The sequence below is a fragment of the Cibotium barometz genome, chromosome 8 (genome assembly GCF_041138505.1).
Source record: "Cibotium barometz isolate CiBa-2024 chromosome 8, ASM4113850v1, whole genome shotgun sequence".
Lineage (NCBI taxonomy): Eukaryota > Viridiplantae > Streptophyta > Polypodiopsida > Cyatheales > Cibotiaceae > Cibotium > Cibotium barometz.
This window is the reverse complement of record NC_141053.1, coordinates 27,863,437-27,887,359: the sequence shown is the minus strand read 5'-3', so window position 1 is coordinate 27,887,359 and position 23,923 is coordinate 27,863,437. Positions and strand designations below refer to the sequence as shown.

The 23,923-nt window shown below is 48.8% G+C and overlaps 1 protein-coding gene across 8 annotated transcripts in view; it reads right to left on the bottom strand.

Annotated features, from left to right (window-relative positions):
* Nucleotides 1–23,923, bottom strand: part of LOC147636109 (uncharacterized) — a 132,236-nt gene that overhangs the window by 83,627 nt on the left and 24,686 nt on the right. For all 8 annotated transcript variants that reach the window (XR_015266490.1, XM_086801538.1, XM_086801542.1 and 5 more), the window contains one exon: nucleotides 556–612. Coding sequence is in view for 7 of the 8 variants with exons in the window: in XM_086801538.1 (XP_086657664.1) it covers nucleotides 556–612 (57 nt within the window). In the remaining variant the exon portion in view is untranslated. The remainder of the gene's footprint in view (nucleotides 1–555; nucleotides 613–23,923) is intronic.

Here is a 23,923-nt window from a genome sequence, read left to right as displayed (position 1 = left end):
ATGCAACAAAGCACGAGCAGAAAGCAACTCTGTCATCTGGATTTCAGTAAGAGATGAAGTGTTAGCCAGATGCATCAAACTTTGACAAGTGCCTTTGGCCTGTTGAACTTGCTCTCTGAAATGCGATAAATAGTGTCTGCCATAATCCTGGATCACACATTGAACCCGCATAACAAAACGAAACCATGCTGTGTCCATATCAACATGCATTTGAGAGATCAATGGCGAAATAATATCCACAATCAGATTGCGAAAAACCTCATGCTTAAGATAAGCATTATTGACATGCAGAAGTCTCTTTCTAGTTAATGAATCATTGGCAGAACATGAACCGAATTGTATTTCCAAGCATATCGGAGCATGATCCGAGAGACACAAGGAGTAATCAATCCACATATCACATACAAAATCATCATACTGTTGCATCTGAAAGAGATACCATCGGTCCAGACGAGCACGATACTAGCACACACACACACACACACATAAAACATACATGCATACATACGTGTAGAATTAAGGAGGTATTTTAAAAAGAAAAGTCGCGATGTAAACCTTCAATATACATATCTGTTGGCTGCGGCCTTTCCAGTCTCCACCTTCTTCTAAAACCTTCCACATGCATCGTTTTCAAAACTCAGAGTCATGCTAACAGTAAATATATGTGCAATTACCTTCCAACAGTAGATAGAAATGCAATCATGCAATACAAAAGAAGAGCCTTTCAAATATATAGACCGATTCAATAAACCTTCTATAGTAAGTCTTTTGTCATTCTTCCTGGAAAAGATAGAGAATGCAAGTCCCATGCATGCAGACAACAGCAGCTATATGATATTTATAGGACTTTGATTTGACCACAAAATACACTTTTTTAAATTGTGCAGTTTAAAAAGTGTGCTGAAGCGTTCATACAGTTTTTTTCTTTTAGTGAGACACACGGAAAACACCCCTATACATGTCCAAGTATCGAACCCATGCCGACAGTTTGACCAAGGGTTAGAATAGCCACTAAGGCTAGATGTTATGTCCCCCAAAGATAACTAGAGAATATTGATGATTTTAGACAAATGCTGGTCAGTGGCTCAATACTTAGTAAGAATTTAAGAACTAGTGCAAGTGGTCTTAAAGTCAAGGACACTCATGAGTCACCAATCATATATAAGTGAGGATTAGGCTCAATGATGGCATTCCCAAGAAAGTAAAGACCCTCAGAATCAAGAGCGTGATAAGAACTTGGAATAGCTCAATGTTGAGAACTAGATAATGGGCACAAGAACAAAAACTGATCACTGAAAGCATAAGAAGAGAGGCTGAAGACCTGATGGAAGCTCTAATCCGGGCTAATGATCCAAGGCCAAATGGCTACAACCCAACAATGGTATCAGAGCATATCTTCATCCAAGCCTCATTAGTAGATAATTAAGCCCATCATAAGTGATTAACTAGCTTTTTTCTCTAAGCAAATATACCCTTCTTTGCAAATCAGCTGAGATTTCCTTCTCTGAGGTATTCTACTTCATACCAACCACGTAGGCCTCTTGTCAAGGTCCTAAGCTCACACCATATCAAAGGGCATCAACGAATTTGAAGAATTTAACCATCAAAACTCTGCCATTAAGGATAATCATATGCACTAATCCCAAACTTGACATTGGGGAGTTGCTATTTCATCCTATATCATTCTTTTCCAAAACCCCTTTGATTTGAGCATTCATTTGCATCCTCCAACTTACACTACATTTTGCCTATGTCATTAAGAAGGAACGTTGCACTAATGGTCATTAAGGAGTATCATTAAGCACCTAATCTTTGTTGCAAAGGATTAGACACTGTCTTATTATGAAAAACCAGACGGTAAGAACTTCCTACTCATAAAAAATGGCATCCAATTCTATGCATTTAGACAAGTTTGATGGTCAAGGCTTCTATACATGGCAAATGCAGGTTAAGTACCATCTTATGAAGTGTAGTTAATGGGAAAGATGTCATGTGCGCACTCTTCCAAGTGTGACTTGGGCATGCTTCTACCCATTGGCCAGCTCAAAAGCCAAGTACGTGGCCAGATTTACGTGTTTGTAAGGGCTATTGTGCCAAATCTTTGTAATGTTGTCCACGCGCCCAATGGGCAGCCCAGTGTGGATAGAGTTGTTGGGTTATTGTGTGAACACACCTAGTTGGACATTATTATTAGGGTTGGTCGAGTTGGTAGAGCCAACTCACCAACATTAGACACTATAAATAGGAGTCTAGGCTTTAGCCATATTCATTCATTGATCATCATTGAGTAGTTGAGAACTCACAAGTAGTGCTACCATTGAGTATCTCTTCAGCATTGTATACTTTTTATGTTAGTAAACATGGTAGATTAGGTCATCTCTCTCTACTCTGTATTGAGCATGAAGATGCAACAGTTCGAACAAGGTTTAAGTCTTTGATTAGGCGCTAATCGCAATCAATCAATTTGTAAACACGCGTCCGCAACCACCCCTGTTACATTGGTATTAAAGCGTCAAAGTTTTGACGGCAGAAAGGCTGCAATTTTTTTATATTGTAAGGACGTGGAGATTCATCACGAAGAACACCATCACATCTTTTCACTCAAGTTTGCGTCTCTCTCTCTCTCTCTCTCTCTCCAGCACCAGCAACCCAGCCCACACAGAGGACCCTCACAGATTTCTTCGACACTAGCACTAGCAACCCAGCCCACACACCTCTTGATACCTCCTCCATTGGGCCATCAGGGCACCGACCATGCTCCCAGGGAGTCACCACTGATAGAGTAGTTATCTTATGTCGTGCTCGTCGGCCACGCCCACCAGGATCCCGACCACGGCATCCTCACCATCGCCAGATCAGAGCCGTTATTGCTCGGCATCGGAGGCGCCTACCCCGCTTCTACAACCTCTCCATTCTAGACAGCCCCATGGCGAAGATACTTGATCTAAGGAGAGGGCAACACTTCAACTGATCAGCATACATGGATCTACCTAATATACATTTTTCAGTATTTTCCAGTATTTTCTACTCGGTATCATCTCGGAGTCTTACAGTTCTGTTCTTATAACTGTAGGACAATCAGTTTATTGTACTTTTTAGTCTCATTCAGTTGTTCCCTTTGATGAGACACCAACTTCAGATGTACTCTCAGTTTTGGTCTCATAGGCCACTATGGCCTCTTAGAGACGTTAATATATCATTTCATTTTCATTTCATTTCTCCGTGCCATCATCGAGGAGGGTAGAGCAAGACATTAGAGGATTAACTGGTGCTTTGTGGATTTCCACAAAGCTTTTGATACTGTACACCAAGCCCGCCTCCTACACCGTCTACAGGAGATTCGAGTCACCATTTGACATGGTTTGGAGCATCATCGCCCTCTATGAGTCCGTCGCCGGACGAGTGAGAGCCCCAAGAGGTACATCAAAGGAGATTTCCAACACTATTGGGGTGAAATAGGGCTGCCCTCTATCACCCACTCTTTTCGGCCTCTACATTGATGAGATTTTGAGCTTCATTGATGGATTAGGCGGGGCTGGTCCCACACTGGCAGGCATATTGATCCCATACTACTTTATGCAAATGACATCGTCCTCCTCTCAGACTCAGCCGAAGGGCTTCAGAGATAGTTGGATGCCTTACATGACTTTTGCACTCAGTGGGACCTCTCTGTTAACCTTGGTAAAACCAAGGTAATGGTCTTCAATACCTCTCGCCCTTTCACATCCAGATTGAGCTTCACATATAGAGGAGATCCTATGGAGATTGTCTCATCCTATGTCTACCTTGGTGTCACTTTCAGTGGCCCACGCTTTACCATGGTTCCCGCAGCACATGCCAGAGTAACGCGGGGATATGAAGCCTTGAGCTTACTTGAATGGCAGTGCTTCCAAACACATTTCCAGGAGCCCAGGACGAAGGGCTAGCTTTTTGACACCCTCGTCACACCAGCCTTGATGTATGGAGCAGCCTTCTCGGGGAAGATTTATCTGATGAGGATTGGCAATGAGTTGAGAGGCCCCAGGTCATGATGTTCTCCCGTATGATCCACAGCAAACCATCAATCCCACATTAGATTATCCAGGCAGAGTTTGCTGCAGCCCAATGGTAGTGGATGCACTCTTCCAGACAGTCACATACCTCCATCGCATCAGTCACATGGATCCCCACAGGTACCCGAAACTTGCCCTGGAGTCCTCCAGAGAGCTAGCACTTGAGGGGCACTCTAGAGTATGGTATGCACTAGTTTCCACTTGGTTCTCAGTATATGGGCTCTGCATGGACCGCCCATGTCGTGACAACCTTTATTAAGACTGAGCGATTGTTGACTACCAGATTCGCTGGTCCGCTATATTTACCCCCCCCTTCAGTACAGTTTGGACTCCCCTTTTCTCCGGCTGTCTCACGAGGATACCAACCGGGTTATCCGATTAGATCTTCTCAACCTCTACACACATTGCACATGGATGACACCTCCAGAGCTCCCCACAAAGATGCACTTCTACAGAGATCACTTCCTCACACTCACTGAAGATGGATTCATCCAGCAGCCGGGCTACTTGAGTGTTCACATGTCACATGCCATGCAGATTTCCATTGGCCAGATACGGGTTTCATCCCACTGCCTCAGAGTGGAGACAGGTATAGCTGAGCGCGTCTTCAGAGCCGAGAAGCTCATACAGAGACCCAGAGAGGAGAGGATTTGCTGACTATGCCACACAGAGGTTGAGACGGAGGAGCATTACATATGCTGCTGCCCAGTATACTATGAGATCTGCGGGAGGTTTCACTGTCTATTTCGTGAGGGATTCGGTCCACTCTCCAAGATCATTGACTTCCAGGACCAACGTTGCCTGGGCCTCTTCCTACTTGAGCTCCGCAGACATAGGGACACCTTCTTGAGAGAGCCTCGGCCCCAGCCAGCTCGCTATCAGAATATGCAGCGGAGATGAAGACAAAATCTAAGAACACAAGAGCAAGTGCACTGCAGAAAAATATAGCAATAGAGAAGGAGAGAGAGGCGTGTAACTCTACTATATATACACAAGAAAATCCTGGTGACTGAATACAATGAGTGGGGGGCCAAGGGGCCATTTTATATGGCCCCACATGAGCAGTCGGCCAGAAGAAAAGACAGCCGACAGCAAACGGCTTGCTCCAGCTCCAGTTGGCCAGCATCTGGATCAAGTCAGCCAGCTACATAGGACAACCTAGGGGGAGCAGACTCAGTCGGCCACCATCTGGATCAGCCAAGAGCCACGGAACAGCCTCCCACGCCTGGTAAAAATAGGGAAAAATATGGAGTGGGGAAAAATGAGAAAACACCTAAAACGGGTGGGCACACCCACAACAGAGGCCCTGGTGTAAATATACAAACAGGAGATGACTGCTAACACCCCCTCTCAACTCCTGGATGTGGAATCAACCCCAGTGAGCTGGAGTGCCGCTGGAGCATAGCCTGAGATAGAGACTTCGTGAAGAGGTCCACTGCACTGTCCTCCGTCGAACAGAACTCCAGCAAGATGTCATCAGCAACGATCTTTTCACGAACAAAATGCCTCTGGATGACCTCGGGTTCCACCAATGGAAACCCAACCCCGCCAAGTAACCTTTGCAACCTCACCACCTTGCAAGCAGCACCACAAGCAGCCTGGTACTCTGCCTCTGTCGACGACAAGGCAATAGATGGCTGCCTCTTACTGCTCCAAAAAACTGCTCTTGAGCCGAGGGAAAAACTGTAGCAGCCTGATGTGGATCTCCTCGTGTTTGGATCTGCTACCCAATCTGAGTCACTCCATCCTTGGAGTTTGACTCTATCCATCAATCCCCCTCCTGTGTATAAAAGAGTCCAAGATCCTTCGCATGCTGCAAAAACCACAAGATACACAATCCTGCCTCCCAGAGAGTCCTCTGCAAACATGAGCTCAATAGCCTCATCAGGAAGCTCCCGTCCAATCTGGTTTTCAGCAACCAGATCAATGAACCATTCTGCTTCTGAGTCAAGGAGGCATCACACTGTTTACAAGGATCAACAACTGTTACGGTGGGATGCCAAGTCCTGGAAACCTGCTGAAGACTACTCAAGGCCTTCGAAAATCTGTAAACCACCCCCTCTGAATCCGGAACCACAAAGCCTGGAGAATGTGCAACATCCACCTCCTTCTGCAAGTAATCAACTGTCACCTGCCTGGCCTTTCGATAGGTCCCCGTGGAAAGAACTTCCTCATCTACAGGAGTTTCTTTGCCCTGAATGCTACGAGACATCAGAGCATAGGTTACCTGTAAAGTTTCCTCTGACTGACGAACACAAGAACTACCAACATCTGTATTGGAAAGTTCTTGCCAACTGCTGCCATCAACTGGCAAGCCATCCACCATCTGGTCCGGGAAAGCTTGTACCTATAGCGTATCCACACTTAGGTGGCCATTACCAGACTGCCACAAAACTGAGGACCTGGGAGAGAGAGTGGTGAAAGTTTGTAAACTCCATTCTCCACTCCGCCTTCCCAAACTACCTGGCCTGTTGCCTTGTCCCGGAGAGCAACAAAATGCTCATCAAACTCCACCCACATGCCAGTCTTGCAAACCTGATGCACTGACAATAGATGAAAACCAAGTGATGGAACATACAACACTTGGGAGGAATGCTTCCCCCCTCTGCCATCGGGAACTATCTCCAATCTGCCCTCACTATGAACTGGGATAGTGCATGTATCCCAAATAAGGATGTGACTAGAATACCTGCAGAGATCGTGTAAAGCCGAACGGGAAGGAGTCATGTGCCTGGAAGCACCACTGTCGAGAATCCACTCCCCAGTATCTGTAGCCGAGAGTCCTCCAACCTCCTCCCTGCACGAAGAAAATGAAACATCGGTGTCCATCACCTCCAGGTGCACAAAAGCTAGAGTCTTCCCGGTTGCTGCTGAGGATTCTGCACCCTTCTCGGTGCTCCGCTTGGGACACTGCCTCCAATAGTGGCCTTTCTCGCCACAATCATTACAGGTCCTCTCTGCCTTTAGTTTCTCGCGGGTCTGAGTCGGACTTCTTCTCAGAAGACTTCTCCGGAGAAGCCTTCCCTTTGCCCTTGTCATTATTCCGGCCTTTTGACCGTTGGCCAGTTAAGGCCTCCGAACCTCTGTCCTGTGGAGGGTTCGTGAATCCTTCCTCCTGGTCCAAGACCATGGGCACAAGCTCCTCCCATGTGATGGTGGTGGGCCTGCCACTGGTAATCAAAGAAGAGTAGAATGCTGAGTACTAAGAGGGAAAATGCGACAGCAACGTGATGGCCATATCCTCAGATGATATCTCTTTCCCAGCCTGAAGAACTTCCTGCTGAAGAGCCTGCAGCTTGTTGATGTGCTCCCGCATCGTCGATGACTTTGCAGGATTCATCACCCGCATCTGTACTTCCAAGGAAATCCTCTTCATGGGCGATACCCTATTATAGAGAGAAGCCAAATGCTGCCATATACCTCTGGCCAACGTCATATGCTTGATATGATTGATTACCTACGGTGTGCAATTGAGGAAAATGAAAGAACAGACCCTGGCGTTGACACGATCCCACAATTGTGTCTGTGCCTCGCGTTCCTTCCGAATCGAGGGTAACTCCCCTTCCTCTAACTCCGGCTGTGGAACCCCAACAACAATGAAATCAACAAGGTCGTAAGACTCCAAAACAGATTCCATCATTACCTTCCATATGCCGTAGTTGTTCCCGTCCAACTAACGGTCCATTGGGAACGTGGGGAGTGTCGGGATCTTCACATCCTTCTCACCCATCTCAAGTAGATCTGCCATTGCGGGGATGTAACTGAAAAGGGTGGGTGGGTGGGAAAAAAGAAGAACTTAAACCTGCAAAAGGCTGTCCAGCAAATCAGCCCGCCTTCCTCTTGTTTCTCCTCTTCCCGAACAGTCCAAAACAGTCCACCAATCAGCAACAAAACAGCCCCCCTCTTGCTCACACAGTTCCCAAGATTTATCAAGAGCCTAGAGCTTTGATACCATGTCAGAATATGCAGCGGAGATGAAGACAAAATCTGAGAACACAAGAGCAAGTGCACTGCAGAAAAATACAGCAATAGAGGAGAGAGAGAGAGAGAGAGAGGCGTGTAACTCTGCTATATATACACAAGAAAATCCCGGTGACTGAATACAATGAGTGGGGGGCCAAGGGGCCATTTTATATGGCCCCACATGAGCAGTTGGCCAAAAGAATAGACACTTGACAGCACACGACTTGCTCTAGCTCCAGTTGGCCAGGTCCTGTCAGTCGGCCAGCATCTCGATCAAGTCGGCCAGCTACAGAGGACAACCTGGGGGCAGCAGACTCAGTCGACCAGCATCTGGATCAGCCAGGAGCCACGGAACAGCCTCCCACACCTGGTAAAAATAGGGAAAAATATGGAGAGTAGGGAAAAATGAGAAAACACCTAAATTGGGTGGGCTCACCCACAACAGAGGCCCTGGTGTAAATATACAGACAGGAGATGACTGCTAACACCCGCCCCCTCCCTCGCTAGCCAACCATCACCAGTTTCTTCCGGACCCAGGAGGTGGAGGACACCGACATAGTGGATCTTGTGGACCCTCCACGGGCTGCTTTGGACCTACCTCGCCCGAGAGGAGTTACCTCGGACCAAGCCTCTGCACTCCAGCATGCCCGATCACCAAATCAGCTCCAGATCCAAGACATGCTCCACCACCATCGAGCTACCTTTCCACGTGACATAGCTAAGGGAGACCTCTCGGCCATACTCATTAGCCCCATGCTTGATATTTTGGAGAGTGGTATACCATCTACTCGGAGCTGATGTTGCTCTCATGTTTCTATGTTCTTAGTATTCCACATGACATTATTGTATCACTTTGGTCTCTCGTGCATCAAGGCAGGCAAGGTTCAGGAGAGGTTTCTCCACTCTTGACCATATCTTGACACTCAGAGCTATTATTGAGGAGGGCAGATTATATGGCAGGAGGATTTATTGTTGCTTTGTGGATTTCCGCAAAGCTTTTGACACAGTACCGAGAGCCAGACTGATGCGCAGACTACAGGAGATGGGAGTGCCCACAGAGCTGATTTGGGGAATCATGGCTTTATACAGGACAGTTGTGGGGCAGGTACGTACTACCCAGGGTATATCTCAGATGGTTCACTCCACTATTGGGGTGAAACAGGGCTGCCCCCTTTCCCCCACCTTATTTGGGATGTATGTGGATGAGGTTTCGGACTATGTAGAGCGGGAGGGTGACAGAGGAGCACAGCTAGCAGGGACATGGATTCCGCTGTTATTGTATGCTGATGATATTGTGCTGATCTCAGATTCTTCAGAGGGGATGCAGCGTCATTTGGATGCATTGCACATGTTTGCAGAGGACAGTGGATTGTCTGTTAACCTTGGTAAAACCAAGGTGATGGTGTTTAACACCACAGCACAGTGGGTTAGGAGATCAATGCCCACCTTTACATATGGTCAGGAGACAGTGGAGTATACAGATGCATATACTTACCTTGGTGTGGTTTTTAGTGGCCCACTATTTTCCTTGAGGAGAGAGCAGCGGAGACCAGATTGACCAGAGCTTATGCAGCATTGGGGAGACTAGAGAGGATGTGTTCGCAGGTTCAGTTTCAGGAACCTCGAACAAAGCTCTGGCTCTTTGACACTTTGGTCACTTCAGCCATGCTGTATGGAGTGGAGATATGGGGACCCTCAGTGGATCACCACAGCCGAGCTGGTAGCATTGATGGATGGAGACGTATGGAGAGGTCCTTGGTTTCTATGATTTCCCGGATGATTAGGGCCAGGGCCTCCGTACCACATGATATTATCCGTGCAGAGATGGCTGCCCCCCCATTGGTAGTAGAGGCACTCACTCGATCAGTCTCCTTTATACATAGCACTTGGGCTCTCCCTAGAGACAGATATGCTCGCTTAGCCCTGGAGTCTTCACGACAGTTGGTATCACAGGGAGACGGATCATGTTGGTATGCACAGATGACAGCTTGGTTCCAACTGCATGGCTTTAGTATGGACAGGCTACCTCCATTTCAGTACTCCCTGGATGCACCCTCCCTCTCTCTCACACAGGCAGAGATTACCAGACTTATCAGGCAAGACTTGACTCAGCTGGACACTAGGAGGACATGGATACAGCCGACACACGAGCTTGGTATGAAGATGGCTTTCTATAGAGATCATCTTCTCCAGCTCACGGAGGATGGGTTTGTGATTAGACCCAGCTACATGGATACTCATCTTTCTCATGGGGTACGGTGTGCTATTGGTCAGATGCGCACATCCTCACACCAGCTAGAGATTGAGACTGGCAGATTCAAAGGAGTACCAGCTGAGGCCAGGATTTGTCAGTTGTGCCAGATGGAGCCAGAGACAGAGTTACATTACATATGTCACTGTCCAGTATATTATGAGATACGAGGCCGTTTTCACTGCCTGTTCAGAGAGGGCTTTGGACCACTTTCTAGAGTCATGAGATACCAGGATCAGAGATGCCTCGGATTGTACTTGCTGGAGCTGCGTAGACATAGAGAGGGTCTCCTGAGAGGGAGGGGATCAGAGAGGGAGAGACACCTACAGAGGCAGATTACAGACTTCTTTCGACCAGAGATTGAGCAGTCAGGTCAGCAGGCATTGCAGCTAGCCCCAGAGTACAGCCGCACCAGAGGTACACTGATTGATCGGGCTATAGAGCTGGGGCGGTCCAGGCGCCCCAAGATGAGAGGCCCATCTCGACACCGGCGGAGACTACAACAGAGGATCAGGACCATACTAGCACGGCATGGGAGACGTCCAGTTAGAGTACTCACCATGGAGGACATTGAGGATATCCGCCATCGACCGATGAGAGACATCTTTGGATAGTGATGTGTATGATGCTTACCTTTGTTGCTGGAGTTTTCCTCCCAGATGTTATCCATTAGGAGCTCCTGGTACCGTATTTTTCCTCATAGTTGTTTCAGTTTCAGTTAGTTGTTTAGTTGTTTTTAGCTTTCCTTACACAGACATTGTATCAGATCCACCAATTGTTGTAACCTTTTTGGTCTCATAGGTCATTTTGGCCTTTTGAAGACATTAATATATCATTTCATTTCATTTCGTTTCGTTTCTCTCTCTACATCATTTTTAGCTTTTCTTACACAGACATTGTATCAGATCCACCAATTGTTGTAACCTTTTTGGTCTCATAGGTCATTTTGGCCTTTTGAAGACGTTAATATATCATTTCATTTCATTTCATTTCTCTCTCTCTCTCTCTCTCTCTCTCTCATAGGTCATTTTGGCCTTTTGAAGACGTTAATATATCATTTCATTTCATTTCTCTCTCTCTCTCTCTCTCTCTCTCTCTCTCTCTCTCTCTCTCTCTCTCTCTCTCTCTCTCTCTCTCTCGCCGCCCTTCCCTGTCCGCCGCCTCCCCTGCTCGCCGCCGCCACCCTCATCGCTTCCGCCGCCCTGTTAGCGCCGCCTGCGAGCAGGCCCTGTTAGCGCCGCCTGCTGTTCGCACTGCTCGCTTCCGCCTGCTGCCCTGTCCGCCGCCTCCCCTGCTCGCCGCCGCCACCTGTTTTGCTTCCGCCGCCTTCCCTCCCGCCTGCTGCCCTGTTCGCTGTACGCTGCACAGGTCTGCTGCCCTGTTAGCGCCGCCTGCTGTTCGCCCTGCTCGCTTCCGCCGCCCTTCCCTGTCCGCCGCCTCCCCTGCTCGCCGCCGCCACCTTCCCTCCCGCCTGCTGCCCTGTTCGCTGTACGCCGCACAGGTCTGCTGGCAATGGCCAGCCTATCTATCCGTTAGGCTGGTCTCTTTTCCCACCCACCCTTGCTCAGGCCCCCAAGGCAGCAGCATAACTCTCTCTCTCTCGCTTCTTCCATGGCTTCCCCTTTGCGCAACCCGACGAAGGCGACCTTTATGGTCACAAACAAGAGGATAACAAATGTGGAAAAGGAAATGAAGGAATGGAAGGCAGAGATGGAGGGATGGTGGAAGGAGAAAGCAAACTTTCTCCAAATGGTATTCAATGAGGGTAAGCGGTGGAAAGAGGAGAAGGAGGACCTCATAGCGGAAGTCAAAGACCTTCACGGGGAAGTCAACACGCTCAAAGGCGTAATTTCAGCTCTTCAGAGGGAGCTTGCAGAGGCCAAGGCAAATGGTGGACTTGAAGAAGGTGAAATTCAGCCATCCATGATAGAAGAGCTCAAGGTTATCAAGGAACAAGTACGGGCAATTAAGGAAGAAGAGAAGCAACAAGAAGCAAAGACTTCCTCATGGGTGGAAGTCATCACCAAGACGCAAAAGAAGATGGATGAAGCGGAGAAGTGGATAGAGGTCGCCAAGAAGGGTAAAGGTAAGGAGATAACAACCCCTACACCTACAATCATTAACATGACTTTGGAAGAGGAACAACGAAGACGTACACGTGCTTTGCATGTGAGGATTACCGGCCTTAAAGACGGGGATAAAGTTGAAGAGGAGGTGAAAGAGCTTATGGTGTTGATGGGGATTGACAGTCCGACACACGCAAAAGCCTGGAGAGTGGGCAAAAAAAGCGGAGGCAACGGGGAAACATCAAAGGAAAGAGCTCTCATACTTCGCTTCCCTTCTATTGAGGCGAAGAAGGAGTTCTTGAAGAGACGACCCACTTTAAAGAATACAGGCATTTTTCTTGGTGATGATCTTACTCTTTCACAGCTTGCACATATGAAGGAAGTCATGCCAGAGATTAGAGCGGCAAGAGAAAAGGGTAAGATAGCATTTTATAGAGAAGGGAGGGTGGTCATCGTGGAGCGACGCTCTACATGACGGTGCGAGACCTATGGGACCAAATTAAAGCTGGCAGCCTGGAACTGCAATGGATCCCTCAGACTTGATGTAGGTGCCTTTGAGGACAGCTTTAGAGATAGAGATATAGTCTTCTACTCGGAGACTCACCAGGCCCCTGGTCAGATGATGCCACAGGTGACAGGATACAGATGGGAGACAGCTTGCAGAGTAGGGACGAGATCGGTACACAGTAGTAGAGGATCAGGAGGGGTGGCAGTTCTTTTCAGGGAGGAGCTGCAACCGCTTCTACACATAGTTCGGAGAGATGATCAGGCCAGATATATGTGGGTGAGACTGAGGGCCGACACAGGCAGATTCCTGTATATTGCCATATGCTATTTTGCTCCTAGTACATCGACATATGCAGCACCTAGAGGGCAGTCTCCTTTCTCTGTGCTAGATGATGACATATGGGAGTTCTCTAGGGATGGAGACATCATCCTGTTAGGGGACTTTAATGCCCGGACGGGCAACCGCCAGACAGCCTTTTATGATACCTCGGAGGAGATGCTCAGAGAGTTGGACACTCTGGATATGGGATTAGACAGACGCTCACAGGATGTGGAGTGCACAGAGTATGGGAGATATTTGGTAGATATGGGGACTGCGCATGGGTTGGCCATACTTAATGGCTTGCAGAGGTTTCCGTCAGCAGCTGGATTTACTTGCTTTCCACATAGACATGGTGCTAGCACAGTGGATTATGTTATGGCTATGCCCAGCTTTGTTTCATGCATTGAGGACTTCACAGTTGGATCTCGGCCCATTGGGGTAGTAGTGGATCATGCATTGTTGACATTGACTATCTCTTTCCACTTTACCACAGCTCAGAGGACACGAGGGGCAGATCACACTCGATATACTTTTACCTCAGAGACTGATGCTGTCTACACAGATGGGATTTATAGACGTCTGTACACAGAAGAGCCAGGGAGACCTTTGGAGGAGTTGACCCATATACTGACAGAGACTTTACATGATGCAGCGAGAGAGGCATATCCACATACTCAGCCTGGACAGAGACAGCATTCTAGATGTATGCCCCAGAACAGCTGGTATGATGAGGAGTGCAGAGAGACCAGAGCCCGACTGCAGCGGGAGGTTGCTTTGGGAGTCACTACTCACCGACAGTCACGTATTGCCTTCCGACGCCTTGTGCGAAGGAAGAAGCGGGCCTTCCTTGCTCAGTTAGAGCAGGAATTATACCAGCTGTTCTTGAGCCAGGATTCGAGGGAGGCTTGGCGTCTGTTTCATGAGTCCTCCCCTGCTTTGGCCATCACTTCTACAGAGGTCTGGGGTAGTTATGCAGCATCTCTATATACAGTTCCTGGACAGACACCTTTTCCTGACCCGCCAGCACCATGCCCACAGACATGTACTTTCTTTACCGCAGAGATGGTAAGGAAGGCCATTGATAGGATGAAGACTGGGAGAGCATATGATCACGATGGATTGGTTGCTGAGCACTTTATTCATGCGAGAGACATGCTGGCAGAGCTTCTAGCAGTGATGTTCAATCGTGCTATGTGCGAAGGCTTACCCGAGACTTGGAGTAGGTCCACCATCGTGCCTATCTTCAAGTCAGGGGACCCTATGCAGCCAGGGAATTATCGCACTATTATGATTGGTCACGCACTAGCACGATTGTATGCATCCATTCTTGAGCAGCAGTTGAGTAGATGGGCAGAGAGAGTTGGCATTCGAGCAGAGGGACAGGCAGGGTTCAGGAGAGGTTTCTCTACTCTTGACCACATCTTGACTTTGCGGGCCATTATTGAGGAGGGCAGGTCGCATGGGCGACGGATTTATTGTAGCTTTGTGGACTTCCGCAAAGCATTTGATACAGTGCCCAGAGCCAGATTGATGAGGCGATTACAGGAGATGGGGGTACCCACAGAGCTCATATGGGGAATTATGGCTTTATACAGATCAGTTGCAGGACAGGTACGCACCCCAGAAGGGGTCTCTACTTTGGTTCACTCCACTATAGGAGTGAAGCAAGGTTGCCCGTTATCTCCTTCACTGTTTGGTATGTATGTGGATGAGGCTTCTGACTACATTGAGAGATTGGGGGACAGAGGAGCCCAGCTAGCAGGTACATGGATCCCACTATTGTTATATGCTGATGATATTGTGTTGATCTCTGACTCCCCTGAGGGTATGCAGCGTCATCTGGATGCTTTACATGAGTTTGCACATGATAGTGGATTGTCTGTCAACCTTGGCAAAACCAAGGTTATGGTGTTTAACACCACGCCACAGTGGGTTAGGCGATCAGCTTCCACATTTACATATGGGCAGGAGATTGTGGAGTATACAGATGCATATACATATCTTGGGGTAGTATTCAGTGGGCCAGTGTTTTCGATGAGGAGAGCAGCAGAGACTAGATTGACTAGAGCACATGCAGCCCTGGGTGGTTTGGAGAGGATGTGTTCGCAGGTTCAGTTTCAGGAACCTCGAACGAAACTCTGGCTTTTTGACACTCTAGTGACATCAGCTATGCTTTATGGAGTGCAGATATGGGGACCTTCAGTGGGCCATCACAGCGCAGGCGGGTGGAGAGGTATGGAGAGGCCTTTGGTATCTATGATTGCTAGGCTTATTAGAGCCAAGGCTGTGGTACCTCATGATATTATTCGAGCAGAGCTGGCGGCTGCCCCTCTGGTGATTGAGGCTCTTACGAGATCAGTCTCCTACATACATGGCTTGTGGGATCTCCCCCGAGACAGATATGCACGCCTCGCCCTGGAGTCCTCCCGACAGTTAGCTTTACAGGGAGACACGGCTTGTTGGTATATGGACAGATGACATCTTGGTTCCAGGCACATGGTTTTAGCATGGACAGATTGCCTCCCTTCCAGTATTCTCTGGAGGCACCCTCTCTCACTCTTACACGGACAGAGATTACCAGACTCATCCGTCAGGATTCAGTTCAGCTGGACATTAGGAGGACATGGATACAGCCGACTGAGGAGCTGGGCACGAAGATAGCTTTCTACAGAGAGCATTTTCTTCAGCTCACAGCAGATGGTTTTGTGATCAGACCCAGTTACATGGATGTACACCTGTCTCATGCAGTACGATGTGCTATTGGTCAGATTCGCACATCCTCACACCAGCTTGAGATTGAGATTGGCCGATATAGAGGTATACCAGCTGAGGCCAGGATATGCCGAGTATGCCATAGGGAGCCAGAGACAGAGCTGCATTATATATGCCATTGTACTGCATACTATGAGATACGTGGTCGTTTCCACTGTTTATTCAGAGAGGGTTTTGGACCACTTTCCAGAGTCATGGGGTACCAGGACCAGAGGTGTTTGGGATTGTTCTTGCTTGAGCTGCGGAGACATAGAGATAGCCTGCTTAGGCGCACAGAGAGCCAGACTCAGAGGCACATTATAGACTTCTTTAGTCCAGCCATCACTGCGCCAGATGGACCACAGCAGCAGCAGGACATGGATACCGCCCACACCAGGGGTACACTGATTGATCGTGCGATTGAGCTTGGGTAGTCCAGACGCCCACGACTACGGAGGAGGGCATCCCAGCATAGACGGAGGTTGCAGCGGCAGATTCGGATTATTCTTGCGAGGCATGCGGGACACCCAGTCAGGGTGCTGACCACAGAGGATATTGAGGAGATCCGCCAGTGTCCGATGCGGCACATATTATGAGATGGAGGTACCTCCATAGTGTACCTTCGAGTTCCAGTTTCATTTTCTAGGTGCCAGTAGTATCATCTTTATTTTTCATTTTCTGGGTTTTTTTATCCAGACATTGTATCAGATTCACCATGATGTAACTTTTGGTCTCATAGGTCATTATGGCCTTTTGAAGACGTTAATATAACATTTCATTTCATTTCATTTCTCTCTCTCTCTCTCTCTCTCTCTCTCTCTCTCTCTCTCTCTCTCTCTCTCTCTCTCTCTCTCTCTCTCTCTCTCTCTCTCTCTCTCTCTCTCTCTCTCTCTCTCTCTCTCTCTCTCTCTCTCTCTCTCTCTCTCTCTCTCTCTCTCTCTCTCTCTCGCGCGCGCGCGCGCGGAATGTATGCCGCGGACTCTAGAGGCCCGCAAGGCGGGCAAGTGCGAGATTTACCGGGATGGTCGTGTGATCATCACAGAGAGGCGCCCATGACGGGGCGCGGCCTATGAGACACACTTGAGATTTGCAGTGTGGAACTGCAATGGGGCGATGAGCACAGATGTGGGGATGTTTGAGGAGACTTTCATTTTATACGAAGACACCACGCTCCAAGGCACCCGCTTACCACAGGTCAGAGGCTACAAGTGGGAGTCCACTTGCCGCCCTCAGGCAAGGTCACGTGGAGGTAGGGGTTGCTGTCCTTTACAGCAGGGAGAAGCTACAGCATGTCGTGCAGGTGGATCCGCATACATACTGATCGGCCATGTGATATTTATGTTGCCATATGCTACTTTGCGCCCAAAGGCTCCACCTACGCCACCCATGCAGAGGGCGAGTCACCATACCTCCCACTTTATGAGGATGTCATGCTCTATTCTAGCATTGGAGATGTACTGTTGGCAGTTGACTTCAACGCGCGTACGAAACAGCATCAGGTGCCCTTTTTTGAGATTGATGAGCCCATACACAGAGATCTAGCACCAGAGGAGTTGGGACTTGACAGGACTTCATGGAGGATTCAGATTATGGAGATCATCTGCTGGAGCTAGGAGGAGCACATGGATTGGCCATACTCAATGGCCTCGCTCGATGGCTAGGTTCAGGAGCCTTCACATGCTTTTCACATAAGCACGCACTCAGCAGGCAGCCAAGAGCGCGCTCCACGACAGATAGACTCGGTGCGAGTACAGTGGACTACTTGCTGGGACCATTATCTCTCATGCTGGACATACAGTCTCTTACAGGCTCACCTCGCCCCATCGTTGTAGCTGCCGATCATGTGTACCTTTCCTTCAGCATTGCATGCCGCTTTGATCCGATGCCACCACCGAGCGGCCCCCAGAGACACCCCCGATACCACTTCACTAGAGAGACAACATCTGACTACGCCAACCACTTGTACAGTGCTCTGCAAGACATGGACCCACATATACCGCTGGAGGACTTCACGACAAAGTTCGCCTCGACACTCCACACATTAGCTGCCATGCACTTCCCTCACACTCGGCCATTTGTCACACCTCCGAGCAAGAATGTCCCACAGAAAGGCTGGTACGATGATGAATGCCGGGAAACCCGTGCCTGCCTCATCCGAGAGGAAGCACATGGGATATGTACACATCGCCAGGCGCGCGTGATCTTTCGCCGCCTCATGTGGAGGAAGAAGCGAACCTACCTGGCAAAGTTGGAGCATGAGTTGTACCCATAGTCACATGGGACGCAAAATGGGGACAGGGAACGGGGACGGAAAAGATTGAGAATGGCCATTCCCTGTGACTATAGAGTGACATGGGACGGGAATGGGAACGGGAAGATGCTGCCATCCCCAACATTCCCATAGTCACATGGGACGCAAAATGGGGACAGGGAACGGGGACGGAAAAGATTGAGAATGGCCATTCCCTGTGACTATAGAGTGACATGGGACGGGAATGGGAACGGGAAGATGCTGCCATCCCCAACATTCCCGAGTCTAAAAATGTCCATTCCTTGTGACTATGGTTGTACCATCTTTTCTTGGGACAGGACAACAAGGAGGCATGGCGAGTTTTCCAGACACCCATTACATCATTGGAGACATGGCATGCTTATGCAACCTCGCTCTACCAGATACCCGGACAGCCACCTCTCCCCCGACCACCAAAGAGCCGACTCATCTCCTCCACCTTCTCCATTGGCATGATCCGCGACACCATTGACAGGTTGCAGAATGGCCGAGCCCAAGATCATGATGGATTAGTGGCAGAGCACCTTTTGCATGCGAGGGATGTGCTTGCGCCACTCTTAGCCCACCTGTTCAATCGGGCCCTTTGCGAAGGTTTCCCTGCCATTTGGTCAGCGAATACTATAGTGCCGATCCTGAAAGCGGGTGATCCTATGGTTCCGAGTAACTATAGGACCATCATGATTGCCCACGTGCTAGCCAAGATCTATGGATTGGTACTAGAGCACGAGTTGAGCAAATGGGCAGACACACATGAACATCGAGCACATGGACAGGCGGGGCTCAGGAGGGGATACTCTACCCTGCATCACATCTTCACGCTTCAAGCCATCATCGAGGAGGGCAGAGCTCATGGGAGGAGAGTATATTGTTGCTTTGTGCATTTCCGCAAGGCCTTTGACACAGTACCACGAGGGAGGCTGATGCAGAGGCTACAAGACATGGGGGTGCCTGCTGAGATGAGACAGGGAGTCTTAGCATTGTATGAGTCAGTTAGAGGCCAGGTGCGGGCTCCGGGAGGGATGTCAGAGGAGATCACCAACACTATTGGGGTGAAGCAAGGTTGCCAACTATCACCCACACTCTTCGGGCTATACATTGATGAGATCTTCGACTACATTGACAGACTAGGAGGACCTGGAGCTAGCTCGGGAGGAGTGTTTATCCCTCTGTTGCTCTATGCCGACGACATAGTACTTATCTCAGATACACCAGAGGGGCTACAGAGACACCTGGATGCATTACGGACCTTCTGCCAGGATAGGAACCTTACAGTGAACCTTGGGAAGACCAAGTTAATGGTGTTTAACACCTCTCAGCAGTGGGTTGACCGGTTGCCTGAGTTCACCTATGGTGGGTAGACAGTACAGAAAGTCAGGAGATATGTCTACCTAGGGGTCACTTTTGTTGGACCGCACTTTACCATGAGGAGGGCAGCAGAGGACAGATTGACTAGAGGATATGCTGCACTCGGAGCCCTGGAGAGCCAGTGTGCACACATCCAGTTTCATGAGCCTCGGACGATGCTCTGGTTATTTGACACGTTGGTTACACCAGCGCTTTTGTACGGCGCTCCCATCTGGGGGTTGAGTCTCTATCACAGGCGGAGGAGTGGATCTACAACAAAGCAGCCAGCCTTGAGTGGAGGGGAGTTTTATGATGGGTGGGAGCAGATGGAGGTACCACTAGTGATGATGATCTCCCGCATGATCAAGAGTAAATCATCAGTACCACATGAGATAGTCCGAGCAGAGATGGGAGCCCCACTGATCGTAGCCGAGGCCCTCTTCCAGACCGTCACTTTCATACATAGGCTATGGAGCCTCTCTAGGCACAAATACTCTAGACTTACGCTAGAGTCGTCCAGACAGCTCGCATCACAGGGCGACACGGAGTGTTGGTATGCCCAAACTAGCACATGGTTACAGCTACATGGTATGCATATGGACCGCCTTCCACCTTTAGAGTATAGCTTGGACTCCCCCTTCTTGGAGTTGAGCCGGAGTGAGCTCAACAAGATCATCAGGATGGATATCATTCAACTACACATAGCACGCACATGGATCACACCGGTAGAGCCACTAGGGACGAAGATGGCTTTCTACCGAGAGCATCTTCTCCACTTATCCCCTGATGGTTTCTGATGGTTTTGTTGTCCGCCCGAGGTACATGGACATTCATCTCTCTCATGGAGTCAGATATGCTATTGGCCAGATCCGCACGTCTTCACATCAGTTGAGGATAGAGACTGGTCGATATGGAGCCGTCTACCTTGCCCCTGAGGATCGGATTTGCCAGCTCTGTCAGTTGGAGCCACAAACTGAGGAGCACTACATATGTCGGTGCCCACTGTACTACGAGATACGAGGGCGCTTTCATTGCCTCTTCCGAGATGGATTTGGGCCATTGTCCAAAGTGATGGACTACTCAGACTAGCGTTTCACATCCTACGCTCCAGACAGGGGGGACATGTCTGAGACACATGCCAGCGCACCCTTACAGACTTCTTCAGAGCAGCAGTGACCCCGCGTACCGTTGGCCACGTGTCGACTAGGCCCACATAGCCACCTCGAGGAGTCAACTTGGACAAATCTGGAGAGCTATGTAGAGCACGGCATCCACGACCCGCTGGGCCGCGGCCCCAGTCGAGACATTATCACAAGATACATGCGATATTGGCACGACGGGCGGGACGACCTTGGCACTTCAGCCTGTCTATGCTAGATCGACCTATGCGAGACATTATGGGATGAGTCTATCTAAGCTGCTTCCCATAGCCTACCATTTTTCCAATTCCACACTTTTATCAGATACGCCTTTTTCTGGCAGTTGTATCAGGCCACTAGTTCCTCTTTGGCCACATGTTATAGCTAGTTGTTTTTCAGTTTATGCTTTTCATTTTCTACTCGGGACGATGTATTGGTACTTTTGTCTCATAGGCCACTTTGGCTTATAGACGTTAATATATCTTTCTTTCTTTCTTTCTCTATGCCAGCTCTATCACACGGAGCCCGAGACAGAGGATCATTACATATGCCGATGCCCTATATACTATGAGATTCAGGGGAGGTTCCACTCCCTCCTCCGAGTTGGGTGCGGACCACTTTCTCGGATCATGGACTTTCCGGATCAGAGATGCCTGGGACTTTTTCTTCTAGAGCTCTATAGACACAAGGAGTCCTTAATGAGATCCAGATCAACTGTACTTGCTCGAGGACCAACACAGAGAGCTCTCACTAACTTCTTCCATACCAGTACTCCAAGGGCCGATCCACCCATCATACCCAGACCACAGGCTAGTGAGGAGCTCGGCCGAGAGGCATGACTCGACAGAGCCACTGAGTTATGCAGAGGTCGACGCCCCAAACCCCATGGCCCTCGCGCCCACGGCCATGCCACTACAGGAGGATCCGGGCCATCATCTCCCATCATCGCAGGACCTTCTCACGCCAGCTCAGTTTTACCACCTTGAGCACCATGTCACAGCGGCCCATGAGGGATGTACTAGGGTGATATGAGAGCTCTTTGCTCATGTACCTAGATTAGATTTTATAGTTCTAGATTTTTGTTATCTTTCTTTATTACCATTTTGTACCCAGGATGATGTACCTCATGGATATGATGTAAACTTTTGGTCTCATAGGTCATTTTGGCCTTTTGAAGACGTTAATACAACTCTCTCTCTCTCTCTCTCTCTCTCTCTCTCTCTCTCTCTCTCACATTAACATTTCATTTCTCTCTCTCATTCGCACACCTTCACCTTTTTCTCTCTCTTCGAAACTGCGCCTCCTCTCTCCTCGCCTTCCCCACACGCCCACTGCCCCACCTACGCCTCTTTCTGACTCTTCGCTGCCCCCTCTTCCCTTCTCTCTCTTCGCTGCCCCACCTTAGCCTCTTTCTCTCTCTTCGAACCTGCGCCTCTTTCTGACTCTTCGCTGCCCCATCTTCCCTTCTCTCTCTTCGTTGTCCAACCTGCACCTCTTCTATCCTCCTCTTGTTGCCTGTACATGCCTCCCCACTTGCAACTGGCCACCTATGGGGGCCACCAGCTGAGGACCAGAATCAGTACTAGAAAGGGGACCCCTTCAGTCCAACATGGACAGCTCGCCGGAAACAAGGACTAGAGGTGAGAAGGAGAGGAAATACAGCTCGATTTGGGCAAGCACACAGAAGATCAGCGACCCCCATATCAAAACATGCCTGACCACCATGAGAGAAGTATGAAAAATGCAAGATACGGACATCGAGCACCTACAAAAGAAGCTCGGGGAGAACAAGGATGGTGATGACCTTATGCGTGGGTTGCGTGCCTCCATGCAAGAGGAGATGAATAGGTGGAAGGCAGACATGCAGGTACACATGGCAACTCAGCTCAGCAAGATGCAGGAGAAAGTGGTCCAAATGTTGGACGCAAAAACCAGCCACCATGCCTCACTAATCACGGAGCTGGAGACCCAAGTCGCCACCCTTAAAGTGGAAAATGAGACCTTGAGGACACGTACTCGATTCAAAAAAGGAGCAATTCAGCCATCCTTCAATGATGAGCTGAATACACTTAGAGAGCAAATGAAGACCCTCCAGGAACAAGAGGAGAAGGCAGCAAACGAGGTAACCAAATGGGCCGAGATGATTAAGAAGACGCAGAAACAAGTGGAAGAAGCGGGTAGTTGGATTGAGGTTGCCAAGAAAGCAACGGAACCCACCATCATCACCAAACATCATCAATGACACACTCGAAGAGGAGAGCTGAAAACTGTATGTGTGCTGAAAACGCAAGGTACTGAAGTGTTTCTATGGGCTGAATGCTGTAGATGCTGCGTTTTGATGATGGATGACTGAATGCTTCATGCATTGATGCTCCTTGTGCTGTGGACTGAAAACGCTGAGGGCTGATGTGATCGAGGACTGAATGCTTCAATCACTTATGCTCCTTGTGGTGAAGGCTCCAATGTTTGATGGCTGATTTATGAGATAAATGAATGATGCAATGCTGAACTATTTATATAGGCTTTTGATGCTGGTCGGCTGGCTACAGAGCTGGCCTACTGCATCAAGTCTTGCATAAATGGATAATGTGATAATTATATGGTAAAAATGCCAGTTAAATGCTATAAAATATGGAAAAAATACTACAATATTGCTGAATAATATTATGATGCTTCTACCATGGTCTATGTGGTCTTGTGTGCCTATGGGATGGATGATATGCAAAATGCAACCATGAATGATATGCAAACCCTAAGGCTTCTATGACTTCTATATGCATGAATGATTCTCTCCAAGTGGGTTAAGGGACTTCGATTGACTGACTTACTGTCTAAGGCTGAGGAATGACCTACGTAGCTCGTGCCTGACATATCCTGGACTGAGGATTACAATGGGGTCACGGCGTACGACAATTATCATCCTAAAGGATACTAATACTGTACAATGTTGCACTAATGATGATGAGCCATCTTGTCACCATGCACTACAGTGCAGAGTGCATGTGACATATGTATAAAGAGTTGTAGAAGCCACTTGTGGAGTGGTGCAATAGCTTAGGAGCCAAGGAGGCGGAGGGTTCGAGCCGCCCTTAGCACAATAGGGGGGACGGTTTGGTCTGTGGTGATGCAAGCCTGACCCCACCTTCTCATGTCTTGGTGGTTGATGATGGTTATCTTTTGTAGACCTTTGGCCTCTCTACATGACCACTATTGAATTCTAATGATTTATGAATGAATG